This window comes from Artemia franciscana, chromosome 2 (assembly GCF_032884065.1).
Source record: "Artemia franciscana chromosome 2, ASM3288406v1, whole genome shotgun sequence".
Taxonomy (NCBI): domain Eukaryota; kingdom Metazoa; phylum Arthropoda; class Branchiopoda; order Anostraca; family Artemiidae; genus Artemia; species Artemia franciscana.
Window position 1 is genome coordinate 23,052,936 of NC_088864.1, and position 16,123 is coordinate 23,069,058.

The 16,123-nt window shown below is 35.2% G+C and overlaps 1 protein-coding gene across 1 annotated transcript in view; it reads left to right on the forward strand.

Annotated features, from left to right (window-relative positions):
* LOC136038963 (blood vessel epicardial substance-A-like) overlaps positions 1-16,123 on the forward strand; it is a 106,524-nt gene that overhangs the window by 54,504 nt on the left and 35,897 nt on the right. The window contains exon 5 of the mRNA XM_065722484.1: positions 7,636-7,811. Coding sequence (XP_065578556.1) covers positions 7,636-7,811 — 176 coding nt within the window. The remainder of the gene's footprint in view (positions 1-7,635; positions 7,812-16,123) is intronic.

The window sequence follows — 16,123 nt, forward strand, 5'->3', positions numbered from 1 at the left end:
TTTTTGTTGTTATTTGAGCTCAAAAATAAACGATGCTCGATACAGCTTGGAATTAAAATACTAGGTGCGTTCGTTTTCATCGTTTATATTTTTCTGTCGTTTACTGTTTAACGAATATATAGCTTTAGTTCTTGGTATTTTAGCTCAAAATCTCTAAGATAAACCGAACGTAAAAATAACACATTTTGCTTCAAGGAATATCGAGCAGATTTCGTATTCCTATCTAGAGAAAAAGTGGTGAGCGACAAAGGACAAAACTAAACTGAGCTCCGAGAATCAGTTCGTCGTCTAGCAAAATCCAGATATTAACGAAAAAAGAAACGAGCAACTTATAAGGAAGAAAATAAAACTTCGTTTACCTCCAAAACTAAGAAAAAAACTCCTTTGGCAGTAAAAAGCAACTTAGTTAATCAGCTAAGAGAAGGTAAAGCTGAGCTGTTTTAATAGCCGGTGGCTATTCTTGGTTCACACATATGGGGTACCGAAATAATGTGTTTTGGTTTTCTAAAGTCATATTTCCTGGTCAAATCCGAGTTCGTAACGACGACGACACCAGGTGTGTTAAAACTTCCAAGAACCTGGCATCCCATAGCACACAGAATCATACAGCATTAGCACGCAGAATCATACTTCATACAATCATACACCAATGAAAAAAAAAAAAAAATCATCGTTCTGGTAATACGAGTGTTTTAACCTAAAGAGGATCTATTCGCTGAAAGTAGCACCACAACGTCACAGCGGCAAATTTTGGTTCCCTTTGACAATGCACTTGCCATGGACAAGCCATGGATTTTTTTTATTATGCTTGCCATAGATTTTTTTTTTTCTTGAGCTACTAGCAACCCCCTTGCAGCAACACACTACAGGAGTCCAAATTTAAACTCAGCGATGGGATTAGGTGGATGCGTGCTCACACTAATTAAAACATGAAGAAAAAGAAGAAGAGTATCAGGATAAATTAAGAATCTTTAGGTTAAGCTCGTCTTCAAATCTGTTCTCGACGCATCAACCTTCAGATAATTGAAAAGAGCTGTATGCCTTCATATCTGTATTATTAATGGCACAATGGGGAGAAAAATATGAGAAACCTCTACAGAAAAAGGTGACTACTTGATGTGCTTGTTGAAAACAATCATTGACGCCACATCAAACATTTTACTAGCATACTGGAGAGAGGCATGGGCTGCGGCTGAACATGTCCTATTAGACCTACTTGGAATCTTTTAGAGAGGCACCAATAGCTTCTTTGGAGTACCAGTTTACAGCGGACATCAATTTTCAGTGCTATATCCGATGTGAGACTTGTAAAACAGGATTTGAGCTGATGATAGAACAATTTTGAAGACAACCTTACAAGGCCTCTGCATAATTTTGCTGGTAACTCCGTGGCACATGTAGCCGTTCCAAAACTCAAAGACATAAGCTTCCCTAACCCCACACGGACCTTCCGAAAATTGATAAGTATACATCCCAACTTCATCTTCACGAACGAAACTATAGAAGAGCCGGCTTTGCTTGACGTTGTGCATTGATTTGGAACGACCCTCCTGGGGACAGATAAACACAGGGACGCTTTTAGACCTGCTGGAAGCTTCACCTAAAATGTCACGATTTTTTGTACTCTCGGAAGATTTTATATCGTGCTTTTTGTCCAATTTTCTTCTTTTTTGCGGTCTTGCCTCTCTCCAAGAGCATATCCCTTTGTTCGAATCAATTCTTGCGCACGTGCCTGGTCTAAAATGACATAATGAAAGATGGGAATGAGGAAAAAAGATATTTCCGAATCATAATTAAGTAGCTTCACAATTCATTATTATAAGCTTCTCACGAATCCCTTGCCTCGCCTCGTTTGCTTTACCTCTCATCTGTTTCGGTATTTGGCAAAACTTGAAATTGTTACACCACGCCGGAATAATGAAAAGTAAAGAGATAAACCATGGAATTACAAACCTGAAGCATTTGTAAATTAGAAGAAGGCACAGTTGAGGGGTTATACTTATCCAGGATTGTCTCCTGTATATTGTCCCTGCCCGAATGATACTTTTTCAATCTTAGTAGCACTGGCTATTTTTGGGAGGTTGATGGAAACGTAGTTTCGTTCCCAACCGTACATTTTTATAATAGGGATTCGTAACTGTTAAAGATTGACAAATTTTTGTACCAGTTGAATACCGTCAGTGACTTAAATATTATCACATTGCACAGCATTTCAAAAATCCTAGCTGAATAAAACTGAAACTTGATTGTCATTCGGTACAATTCAACCAAAAGCAACTAAGTTAGGTATTCTTTTCTAAGACCACACTGCCATTCTATGACGAACAAATAAATTTTCAAATGGGAATAATCTATTTATTTATACAGTGAAAAACCAGGCAAAAAAGTCCAGATATTTCGATCACATATACAGCGATCGTCATCAACAGAGCTACTAAAATAATATAATTGAAAGTAGTAGTATATTTATGCACAAGAAAATGAATAACTTTTCTGGGCATTCGCAAAATAATGAACTTTTGGATTATTTATTAGATAATTTTCTGAGAGAGTTCACTGAAAAAGTTCACTCCAAGTCTTGATGTAAATTTACTTCTTTTTCCCACCTAATGCCAGGTTTTTTTTCTCCCTCAATTGGACTATCGGTATCGGTTTTTTCTACAATTAGCCATGACTTGATGCCCACAATTATTCCATTTTAATTCAATTTCTACAGTTCTATTTATTTATACAGTAAAAAACCAGGTAAAAAAGTCCAGATATTTCGATCACATATACAGTGATCGTCATCAGCAGAGCTACTAAAATAATATAATTGAAAGTAGGATATTTGTGCACAAAAAAATGAATTCCAATGAAGATGGCAAAGCTTCCCTGTATTCTAATTACAAACAAAATGTTGAGTTTATTGTTGTTCACTTGTTCACTTGATTTAGTTGTGTGCTTTTGTGCCTCTATTTTCACTGGCTAAATAAATGGATTTATCCCCATTTGAAAATTTATTTGTTCGTCATAAAACGGCAGTGTGGTCTAAGAAAAGGTGTAACGTTTTATATATGGGGAAATGAGACCAACCAAGTTAATAACTATAAACTAAATATTTCGCTTGCAATTAGAAGACGCAGAGGGCTTTGCCACCTTCATTGGAAATATCTTTTACTTTCGAGCAACATTACAGATGGAAATTTACATCAAGACTGTGAATGATCTGTTTTCAGTGAACTCTCTCTGGAAATAATCAAAGGAATAATCCCGAAGTTCACTATTTTGTGAATGACCCGAAAAATTACTTATTTTTTTGTGTATAAATATGTTAGTTTCAATTATATTATTTTAGTAATTCTACTGATGACGATCGCTGTATATGTTATCGAAATATCTGGACTTTTGTACCTGTTTTTTTCACTGTCTAAATAAATGGATTTATCCCTATTTGAAAATTTGTTATTCCAAAAAACAACATAGTCTTCCTGCAAGTAATTTTAGGCAAAATCTCACCCTTTTCACCTTTTGAAACCTCCAAAAATACAGCCTTTCCGCCAAAACTTTTATCTAGAATATTCAAATCACCTGCATAGTCTAAACCTAGGAGTGTTACTTTGTTCTCTAAGACAAAAAAGAACACTGTCAAAAATAAATTTGCATGAACCAGGATAACTTGGGAGAAGAATTTTTGCACAGAGAATAGCTTTTTCAGTCGATCGTTCTGAAGTAAATTTACAGAGGATCAACCAACTAAAATAAACAAAAATAGAAAGAATAATTGCCATCTTTGTACTTATTTTTGTATTAATGTGCTGAATGGGTAAAACAAAGAGCACTATGAGAAAAACAAAGATGCTGTCAAATCAAGAGTTTAAAAAAAAACAAAATTAAGTACAACGAAATCTGCGGTTAGAAAACAAGCGACGGCAAAAGTCACCACGAATCTCAAACAAAATGATACACAATGAAATGTTAGGTCAGAAGACAAGCAACAGCGAGTATCACGAGTCATAAAGTGAAAACATATACACAATTTTTAAGAGTTTCGAACTTTAAGAGAGTTTAAGAGACCCAAAGGAAAAAGAAAAAAAAAATATCAATAAACATGAGTCCTCAAGATAGTAAAAAATGTTCTAAAATCCTTTTGAAAGTACAAAACGAGTAACATTCTTGGGCTGGATCAGGCGGGGTATTCCAAACGATATAACAAGCCGTTAATGGCTTGAAGTCAGACCTCACCGATGGAGGAAATAGAATATTAATATTCTTTAAATTGCGAAGAGGATGCATAGACCCATCAGTGACAAAAGAAGAATTATTTTGTAGGGCTAAGGGAAAGTCAACATTGAATTGATGAAAAGTGAAAGACGCGCACGAAATAAACTTGGCTTTTCAACATTTAGAGAAAGATTAGCATAGAACGGACGACTCTCTCGAAAAGTTTTACTAGTTTGGAAAGCATCTTAAACTCAGTTCCTGCTACAGTACCAAGAGTACTGTCATCAGCAAAGCAACGAGAGTGTCTTTATCCTGCGAAAGCAATGGATTTAGCATTGAAAGATTCAGGATGACAAAGGTGACAGCAAACTGTTGGTTTCTGTTTCATAATCGTAGCTATAAGGCTATTAACTTAAATCAAAGCAGAAACGGTTCAAAAACAGAGCCTTGAGGAACACCAAACTCAACTTCAGACGAAAAGCGGGAAAGGGAATTTATAGAGATAGTTCTACCTGATAAATAAGAATCGAAATAAGCATAAAACTGTCCTCTTAAGCTATTGCAAGATAGCTTTTAAAGCAGATTTCCATGGGCTAAAGAATCAAAAGCTTTACAGACACCCAGGAATATAGTATCAGGAATCAAACCAGAGTCAAGCGCGGTATGGAGAAAATTAAAAAAGTTGCCTGTACATGCTCCGTAGAATATTTTGCTCGGAAGTCAAACTGAAAATCATATAACAATTTTTTAGCCTTTAGAAAAGTAGGTAGACGGGAAAGCATGGCCTTTTCAAATTTTTTCTTAAAACAGACAGCAAAGATATAGGTCGATAATTGGCCGAATCATTCCATGGTCCCCCTTTATATCAAATAATTAATCTAGCTTGCTTAAGAGAACTGAAGACAATACCATTTTCAGAAGAAAGATTTATCAGCTTCGTCAATGGAAAAATAATTGAAGGAAGAATGACTACCATAATACAGTCAGGGCCAGACGACGAAGAACCTTTCAAGCTATTTAAGATTCTGAATACTTCAACATCAGAAGCAGGATACATCACCATCAACTTGAGACAAGATGGTACGTGATAAGATTTGTAATCTGGTTGTGACCGTGATGACCTGACTGAAGAAGAAGTAGTTTTCCAAATATTGGCAAAACATGGCGTAAATGCTTTTCGACTAGATGGAACTCCCTCAACAACTAAATCATGAACTACAAGACTTGGAGGGACACAAGGAGCCAGAGAAGGCACTTGAGGACGGAATTATTCACTTGCCTAATTTTTAAATATCCTTCCCACAATCCGAGAATTTCTTTTGGAATGATAAAGGAATTTGGACTTCTGGTGCAGTGAGTTAAAACATTCCTGTAGAGTTTGAATTGCTGAAGACGCTCAGCATTCAACGATGGCTTTGCTGACTTGAAAGCTTTCCAAAGTTTATTTTTTCTTCTCCAACTCTTTTTGAAGGCCAAGGGTTTAAGAAGAAGAGATCTTTTTAACCTTGATGCAAAAGAGGACAGAATGCATACATCAAAAATGGACGCTTTCACTGAATCATAAATATAATCAAACTTTGAATAAAAATCATTTTCCTCACCAAAAATATTCCATGTATTCTCCGCTAAATTGGATCTGCGGTGGATCAGTTCATTCCAACTAAACATAAGGGAAGCTGAAGCAGATGCTGGGGCATTCCTACTCAACGATTTTCAAGATTAAAACTGGAAAGTATAGGAAAACGGCCTGAAATGTCACTGTTAAATCAGAAACATACTTACTACTAACTGAAAGATAAAACAATTACAGAATTACTTTTAATTTGATCGATACGATCACTAACAATACTCAAAACACTTATTGGCATACTTTGCAATTCAAGTTAATGCCCGTCAAGGGAGTAAACATCCCCAGAGCCTGAGTTAGAAAAAAATCATAATAGACGTTACCTCAGCGTCGACATCCAAGTAAACGCCAATAAAGCCAAGGTAATGGTGACATACCGCTATGAGCACGAAAATTCTTCTGTCATAACCATATACTTCCGGATAATCGAAACAATTGACCAGTTTATCTATCTTAAAAGCCCCCTGATTACGGACAACGGCCATGCCTCTGAAATCAATTACCGACTGGCTCTCGTTGCCTCTAGCTTCAAGAGACTATTGAAAATCTGGAAGTTCAACGATCTCTCGGATCGAAAAAAATTCTGTCTCTTCAACGGCTTAAGTATACTGATTTTTCCGTAGGGATGTATGACTTGGACCCTGCAGACAAATTACGAATGCAAACTTCTCCCGGTCAAGATATGTGGCCTCCACCACATCACGAAGCTAGATCACACCAACCATTTGACAAACAAGGGGACACTAAGACTACAGAAATCCCTAAGAAACAGTACAAAACAATATCAAACGGTAGTAACTGCGGCATTTTGGATATATGAAAAAAATTACCCTTGATCGTCTTCTGAAAATAATTCTCCAAGAATAAGAGACAAAAGACGACCGTGAAAAAGACCACGGCAGAAGTGGATTAAAAATGTCAATGGCCAATGCATTGTAAGGCTATTCAGAACAACGTTAGAGATATCGTCACATCAGGGCGTGGTTCATAGCCTATCCAAAGGAGTGGCCCAAGTGCTTCGTGTGAGGATAGATGGGGCTGAAGCAGTTAAGCAAGTAGATAACTAACGGACGATGACTGATGGCGCAAGCGCGTCAGTGATTAGGTAAAACTAGGTTCACGGAGGTCAAAGGCCTGTTTTAACGGAGAGTGGCAATTAAACCCGTAGAAGCCGTACTTTTGCCTACTAATGAGTCAGCTTAAGCCAAGTGTTTGTTTATGTGTGTGTGTTTGTGCGTCTGTGTGTGTACTACACCCAGAGAGAGCGAAGCTAATCAAGCTAGAAATGAGAAGATATAGGCTGAAGAATTTCAGAAGGACCAACACATACAGAGGCTATAAAAATCAGAAAAATATAAGCTAAAAAAAAAAAAAAAAAAAAAAAAACGTGAGAAATTTGGCGTAATGGTGTAACACAGTTTACAAAGGGTCTTGCTAGCTATTGGTTTGCTATGTATTGAATTGTTTTGTATGTCATCATTATCTTTTTTCAACGCAATAATATTGTTTTGAAATCGAGAGGACAAACATCGAATAAGCAGTAATATTGTTTTGTAATCGAGAGGAATAAAACATCGAAGGTACATTTCAAAATCAATTTTCAATACTCATGAGATTAATTACCGACTAAAGTTTCAGCAAAATAAGCGCTAGCCATAAAGGTTCATACAAGAATCATATCAAACAATAATAACAAAAAAAAAGATTAAGGTGTCACCAACTTCCACAGAATTTCAAACACAGTTTGCATCACATTCCCTGCCACCGATTAGTTCTTTGGAACCCTTACGAAGATTATTTTCTAGGTAAGGACATAGGTTTAAAGCTTTATTCCGTCGCAGAAAACACATCTAATCTTGACGAGTCAACACGAGAAAGCCTTGGAATCTACAAAAAGCCCTTAAAACATGAATTGAGGCAATATTCAGCTTTTCCAGAAAGTGCCAGTGCAGACGAAATCAATCAGTCTCCCAAGGGAAAGGTAAAAACTGTTTATGCCAATTCTATATGGGTTCTTGTTTCTCTCATGAGTTAATGTTGCCCTTACGCAACATTAATACTAATTTGTAGTGAACTTGCAATGCACATAATATTTGCTATCGTTCCAGATGCTTTTGTTAATATTTTGGTGTGCATTTGGTGCATATACCAAAAACAAAAAACTGGTTTTTGCATTAGTTGCACATGGAGAAATTTTATAGCTTGTTGTGGGGTTGCTATTGCTTCCATGCTCAAAGATTTATGGAAACTGCTTTAAAATCAGCTATACCTACTAATTAATATCGATTCGAATGTAAAATTATAGGAATTGGTTAAACAACAAAAATCTCGAAAAACAGCGATACCTCGGCGGCCTTGAACCTCGAATCCCTGTCCTATATCGGGGAATATAATGTACGAGAACTCTATCAAAGCGAAGAAGATGACCAGTGAATAGAGACGACAGAGCAGAACGAATCAGGCGTTAATCTGTATTTGTAAAAACTAAGAAAGAGAATGACTTATTACGGCGTATCTTTTGGCATTCTGCTAGAGCTTTTAGCATCAAGGGATATCCGGCTTATTTGCTTACAAAATTGTTTCTTGATTAAGTCCTTACCTATATTGATTGATGTAATTGGTCTGTTCTGTTATAAATAATTGCTGGTAATTCCCTGAACTGAGGCTTCTCCGACGTAATTACACCTAATTAATGTTTGGTTTGGCTTGAAAAGTATTTGTTTGAAAAACATGAAAGCGAGGCATTTCAACAACAACCATAACTGTTTGATCTGTTTCAGTGCAGTATAGCAGGAACTGCACCGTACCCATTTCCAGATTATCTGCAGAAGCTATTTAAAAAGATTAGAAAGATATTCTCTCCGATAGAAGCCTCTTCGGACCATGAAAAAAACGGCAAATATAATAATAACACATAATAATAACAAGTGCAACAATAACACATAACAATAACCCATAGCAATAACAATCATAAAAATGCACACAATAAGATTATAATAATTTAACGATGAAACAAATGCACAATTTAACAATAATAAAGCAAAAACACACCCTGTTAAAAAGATTGTAAAAAATTAATGTTTTCATTTCACTAAGTTACAACGTTATTAAGCTAAATTAAAATAGTTGGCATTCAGATATTAGTTTTACGAGCTTTTGCTCCTAAACTTTTCTCTAGTGGCCTTTTAACAGATCAGTGCAGGAAATAAAAGAAACAACGCAGCTTTTCTATTACGAGTACTAAATAATAAAAAAAATCTTGTTAAAAGTGAATGCTGGAAAGTTCATCATCAGCCTCCCCTTAAAAATTCTATAACCATCTTCGCTGTGTAGTTAATAAATAGCTTAGATTGAAGGTTGTATGTGGCCAGTTGGTTTTCTATGCGCTTGAAAAGGGTTTCCAGTTCAATTCCGAGCCTAAACGTAATAACATACAATGGTATTAATTTGCAGAAAATCTGCATAGAGATCATAGTAGATTGTCCAATGTTTCTTGTTAGATTGATTTAAAACCTTTTTCCGCAAAGTTTTTCAAAGAAACGTAAAGAGCTCCATCAAACCAAAAGGGAGCAGAAATAAAGCCAATTATTCTTCCAGGCATAAAACTACCACAAAACGCCACCAATAAATAAATAAAGCCCAAAACGAACAGGAATTATAATAAACAACCGAGTGAAACACAAATCGAGCGAAAATTGACAAAAGTAGGGCTGACAACCCCCATGCCTTCTCAAGATTCGAACATATTTAGCGCTTGCTAAAAAATAAATAAATTTGAAACGTTTCTACTTTTTTGACTTTCATAAATACAAATTCTTGAAATTTTAAGGAATAAATATCAGTATGCGTATACCTTAAAAAGGGCACTAGGACTTCAGATATCGAATACAATGAGATCCCTCCGAATTTTATGCAACCACCCTTTCCATAAGAGTCTTATGTGCCCAGGAGCATAACCGAGGGGTTGTCATCTGCAAAGACATAACTACCGGATCTTTCAAATACGCAGAAAAAAAAAAGAATGTCTCAAAATATTGAATTGGACATATTTGGGGAATTGATGGACATAGGAGGGGGCTGGTTTCCCTCCAGTAAATTTCGATTATTAAAAAGGGCACTAGAAGTTGCAATTTCCAATCGAATAAGCCACTTACGATGTTTCTACAACTCCTTCTATACGATGTATCCTGGTCTAAAACCAAAAAAAAGGACGGGGATATCTACCTTCCGCTCACTTTGAGTCTTAAAAGGGTATTAGAGCTTCTGATTACCATTCCAGTGAGCCCCCTCCGAAGTTTATACGAACACTATTTCTTATAAAAACCTTACCTTATATGCCCCCAGGGCATAATTTACTTCCCTTGCCCTGAGGGCTGGGAGGGGTCGTCATCCTCAAAGCTATAATTTCCGGACCTTTCAACTACGTTGAACAAAATGACTATCTCAAAATTTTATCTGTATGTGTTTGGGTAAATGATAGGCGCAAGGGGGATTGGTTGCCTCCAATCAGTTTTGACTATTAAAAAGGGCAGCAGCCCTTTCAATTTTCTGTTGATTGAGTCCCTTTCAAAGTTTTTATGAAAACTACTTCCATACGAAGTGCCCTGGTCTAAGAAAATAATAATAATAATAGAAAAAATTGTGCTTATATCGCTCTTTATTTAGGCAGCGTTATGCGCTGCCTATGATATCTGAAAATTTCTCTCTGGAGGTGTGAGTTTTTGACAAGATGTTATTTGTTTTTGCTTGCAAGCCACCAAGGCCACATTTTGGGGAGGGGTTAGAGGGTTTGAACCCTGTCCTCCCCCCCTGAAATGTTTGTGTGACTCGTAAAAGTCGTAATAAAAATCCATAAAAACATATTTTGATGCGTTTTTCAAATTTTTTTTTGTAAAAAAAAATAAACCCCACCAAACAAAAACCTGGATTTGGCCCTGCATGCCGTATGGGCACAATGTTGTTTTTGCTTGGTTCTATCCATTAAACTGGGTTTTCAGGCCAGGTCACGCGTAAATATCATAATATCATGAATCTATCATATCATGAAGAAAATTTTTTTTATATTTACTATATATTTACCGTTTTGATTGTATCATGTGATCAAATAAATGAAAAAAAGTTCAACTTTGCCTTTTTTTTCAAACCAAAAAAAATGCAGTCATTGATTGTCATTTCCAAGTGACCGGCTGTACAGCCGCTATATATATGATATCACTAAAGAATATGCCACATATATCACATATACTGCAACAAGTAACTTTAAAAACAAACTAACAATAAATGAGAAGGACTTTCATAGCATTGTGGATGGAGATTAACTTGTTTTCTTTTTTTGTTCAGGATAAAATCTGGATCGAGATCATAGAAGGTTTTCCAACGTTTTTAGTTAAATATCTGAAAATCTCTTTCTGGAGATGAGGATTTTTCCGATGTTATGACTTTTTGCTGACATGTTCACAAAAATTATTTGTCAAAACTAAAATTGGGTTTTGCATAGCACGTTCCATCAAGACATGCACACAAAATGGCTTTCAGACCCGTCCACCCTCCCAAAAATCTTGAAATCCATAAGATTCTAATAATTTCTCATAATTATCATAAAAATGTGTCTAATTTCAGCAATTGTATTTGAACCCACTCTCCCCTCTCCTGAGAGGAACATTTAATTGCTTTCAACAACACTAGTGACGAAGTAGTTTCCAATTGCAAAAGAAAAAAATCTATGAGACAATTCTCTGGAGGACATCATTATTACCATGAACTACTTTTTCCTAATTTACATTAACATCTTGTTGTCACTCTTGTTTCAGGCTTGCAAGTTTTTATATTCTTCACTTTAAGGTCACTCAGAGAAAACTGTTCGATTAATATGGTAAAATGTTTCGTAAGTGATTAGCGCAGTTTCTAGCAATTAAATATTCCTAGTAATAATACGGCATCCTATAAAGCCTTCTGGTCAAATTAATGTATCATTTTATGTAAAAATTGTACTATGTTTCTCAAAACCATAAGTTCTTTTCTGTTTCGATAGTTACTTATCCCCTTTTATCTCTACCTTCGTTCACAAGTAAATAAACATTGATTACTCTTGCCAATGGAACAGTGTGGTGTACACTGGGCCATTCGGTAAAAATGGAGCAAAATTGAAGGCTAGTCCGAAATCAAGCAAAAGTCTTAATCCATAATAAATCCAAAAGAAATTTTCTTGCAAATAAAGCCTAATGTATATGTTACCGCGAAATACCGAAATCTGGCAAATGTCGATATTCACCGGTGAAAGTCCGAAATAAGGATATTTAACCAATATTTTTGGGACATATACCAAGCGACTATGTATTTGTTGACCAGTCAGCTTTGTCACTCTTATGTGAGGTTTGATGGTGACAAATTAGGACAGATTATAAACCTCAGAAATGGGTTAGAAATTAGGTTAGAATCTAAGGAATACTCAATATACATCATGAATGTTTTTTGTTAACCGACGTTTAAATGGAAATTCTGGATTTATCGTTATTTGTTAGATCACGGTAAGGAACAATACGTAAGGAGCGATCTTGTGCCAATAGCCAACCAATCTCTAAAAAAGAAGCTTTGGTAACAATACATGCAATAAAAGAATTAAATTTTATGGTGATTTCGTTGAAAATAAAAGCACAATTAAAGTTCATTGTGGTTGAAGCTACCCAGCAGAAGTTACGACACTGAGAAAATTGGCTCTATTTTCGAGAAACGGGCTAAGACTCCCAAAATGACGAATAATTTTGATAAAATTCTACCATCAAATTCAGTAAATCTGAACACTTTATCAAAAAATTCTCAAGCTCCCATAAAAAAAAAACAAAAAAAAATTAAAATTTTTCCCAAAAAGAAAAATTCAAATTAATCAAAAATTAAAGCAGCTCATTAAAAGCAAATAGCACAAAAATATTAAAATAATTTTTCAAAAAGGAAACAATTTCTTTCGAGAAATGCTGGATCCTAAGCATGCAGTGTGAGGCCTGAAGGGTGGGGAGCTCCCCTTGCATTGTAGAGAAATTAAATAAAAAAAAAAAATTTTTTAGCTGAAAGTAAGGAGCGACATTAAAACTTAAAACGAACAGAAATTACTCCGTATATGAAATGGGTTGTCCCCTCCACAATCCCTCGCTCTTTACGCTAAAGTCTTTGCCACAATTCTACTTTTTAAAACAATTAAAAGCTTTAGCGTAAAGAGCGAGGGATTTTGGAGGGGACAACCCATTTCATATACAGAGTAATTTCTGTTCGTTTTAAGTTTTAATGTCGTTCCTTACTTTCAGCTAAAAAAAATTAGTTTTTTTTATTTAATTTCTGAACGTTTTTGAATTAATGCATGTTTGGTTTTGGCTCTCCGCACATAAATTATTAAAATGAAATTTGTATATTAATTCTTTTTTTGGCTAAATGGCTTTCTCTTAGTTTTGATCAGACGATTTTGAGAAATAAGGGGTGGAGAAGGAGGCCTAGTTGCCCTCCAATTTTTCGGTTGCTTAAAAAGGCAACTAGAACTTTTAATTTTTAACGAACGTTTTTATTAGTAAAAAATATACGTAACTTATAAATTAGCAACATATGTAACAAACTTTCACAATCTTATATTTTTATTATGTATACAAGGGGGTTTGTATCCTCGTTAATGCCTCGCTCTTTACACTAAATCTTAAGTTTTGTCCCAATTCTTTAAGAATGACCCCTGAATCCGAAAGGCCGTAGAATAAATAGTTGAAATTACTAAAAATACTTTAGCTTAAAGAGCGAGGTATTTATCTCCTCCTAAATACCTCGCTCTTTATGCTAAAATATTTTAGAACCCCTCATATGCGTAATAATCTCTGTTCGTTTTTAAGTTTCAATGCTACTCCTTCCTTTCATTTGAAAAAAATGTTTTCATGTTTATTTTTCATTGTTTTCTTATAGTAATGCTAGAAAATCATGCGCCCTTTTCCTTGAATTTTTCTTCCCCCATGACAGAATCCTCCAAGGAAAGATCCTCCAACATAGCCCCCTCTCCTCAGCCCCACCCCCCAAACAAAATAAAATCCCCCTGAAAACGTCTATACACTTCCCAATAACCATTACTATATGTAAACACTGGTCAAAGTTTGTAACTTGCAGCCCCTCCCCCAGGGATTGTGGGGAAGTGAATCATCCCCAAATACATAGTTATTATGGTTTTCGACTACGGTGAACAAAATGGCTATCTCAAAATTTTGATCCGTTGACTTTGGGAAAAATGAGCGTGGGAGGGGGCCTAGATGCCCTCCAATTTTTTTAGTCACTTAAAAAGGGCACTAGAACTTTTCATTTCCGTTAGGATGAGCCCTCTTGCGACATTCTAGGACCACTTAGTCGATACGATGACCCCTGGGGAAAAGAAGAAGAAAAAAAAAACAAACAAATAAACACGCTCCCGTGACTTGTCTTCTGGCAAAAAATACAAAATTCCACATTTTTGTAGATAGGAGCTTGAAACTTCTACAGTAAAGTTCTCTGATACGCTGAATCTGATGGTGTGATTTTCGTTAAGATTCTATGACTTTTAGGGGTGTTTCCCCTTATTTTCTTAAATAAGGCAAATTTTCTCAGGCTCGTAACTTTTGATGGGTAAGACTAAACTTGATGAAACTTATATATTTAAAATCAGCATTAAAATGCGATCCTTTTGATGTAGCTATTGATATCAAAACTCATTTTTTTAGAGTTTTTGTTACTATTGAGCCGGGTTGCTCCTTACTACAGTTCGTTACCACGAACTGTTTGATGAAAGTTTTTCCTGGATAATCATGCTTTATTTCGAAAAGCAAATAAACAATTGAGCTTTTTTCTCAAAGAATTGCTGAGCAAATTTAAATTTTGATTTCAAGAGTCGAGGAGTTTAAGGAGGCGGTGTTCCTTTTTGCAGTTAGGTAGTTTTTGGCATGCTATTAAAAATCAAGTGATATTACACTAGAAAAAACAGGTTTTTTCAAACAAACTAAAGATCTACCAGAAAAACTTTTAACGAACAGAAATGTTGCTGTGCATGAGGGGGGCTGCCACCTCTTTCCGTCGCTGTTCGTACTAAATTTGAATTTTTATAAAATTCATTTTTATAAATATTCATATTTGAATATTTCCTAGGAAAAGACCGCTCAAACACAAGGGCCGTTTCTTCAGAATAAGAATTATTTTAAAGCATTACAAAACTTTAAGTTGAGGGAAATAGAGTAGGGGGCAGCCCCCTTTTACTCGGTGTATTTTTTTCGTTTTGAGTTCTAGTGTTGCTCTTTACTTGTATTTTAAAAAATTGTTTTTTTTTACTTAGTAGCACAAATATTTATCCTTGTTTTCGAAAAAATTTTCACAAGCAATGGGAGGCGAACTATCGCACTTAAATCCCTCCAGGATTCTTCAAAATAGAGGGGCTTCACTGTTTCGTAAGGATCAACAGACAAGAATAGTAGCACGACTAAAGCATAACCTAAACCTAACGATTATGTTATCGGTGAAAAATGCCTTTTAATTGTTCTGGTTTGGGCAAAAAGATTTAATCTTCTTGTTTTTGATCAACTAAAATGAAACAAGGAAATAAATGCTTATAGTACCAGGTTGCATGTCTAGAAAATAGTTCCGCAAAAACAGATACGCGTAGTAAAACAAATTTCTCTTTTCCCTAGATTAGGTAACTACTTACTGCTATATTCATAAGGAAGTTGGTATATTCACGCGAATGAATTTTAAAATACCTATGCAGGAGCGGAATTTCATAACAATCTAAATTATTATTCTTGTGGCATTTTGAAATTCATTTATTGATAAAATGGAAAAATAATTTAGCTGTCCCTATATATGCATACTAACAAACACAAGCTAAGTCCTGTAACAGCTGTAACCAATAATGCTTTTATTTCTTATGCAAGATAATTGATAATTGTAGTACTCATAAAATTGGCAGTTGCATCTTCAACAATCCTTAAATATTTAATAACAAAAGTGAAAGAAATTGTGGCAATAATAACTGCAATTAAAGTTTAGGAAAACAAATTCTTTTTTTAAGAAAAGAGAAACATTAAAGCTTCAAACAAGGAATATTGCTTTGAATATTAGGAGGTTATACCCCCTCAACTTCCTGCTCAACTTCCTCCTTACATAAAGATTAGCTTTAAATGAAAAAAAAAATATTTTATACGTGTACTTTCTCAAAATGCTTCGAGTGTAGGTTAACCGTTTTATTGAATTCCTCTTAGTGCATCTGGTAAGGCTGCAACGTCATCATTTATTGCTTCTGACATTTTT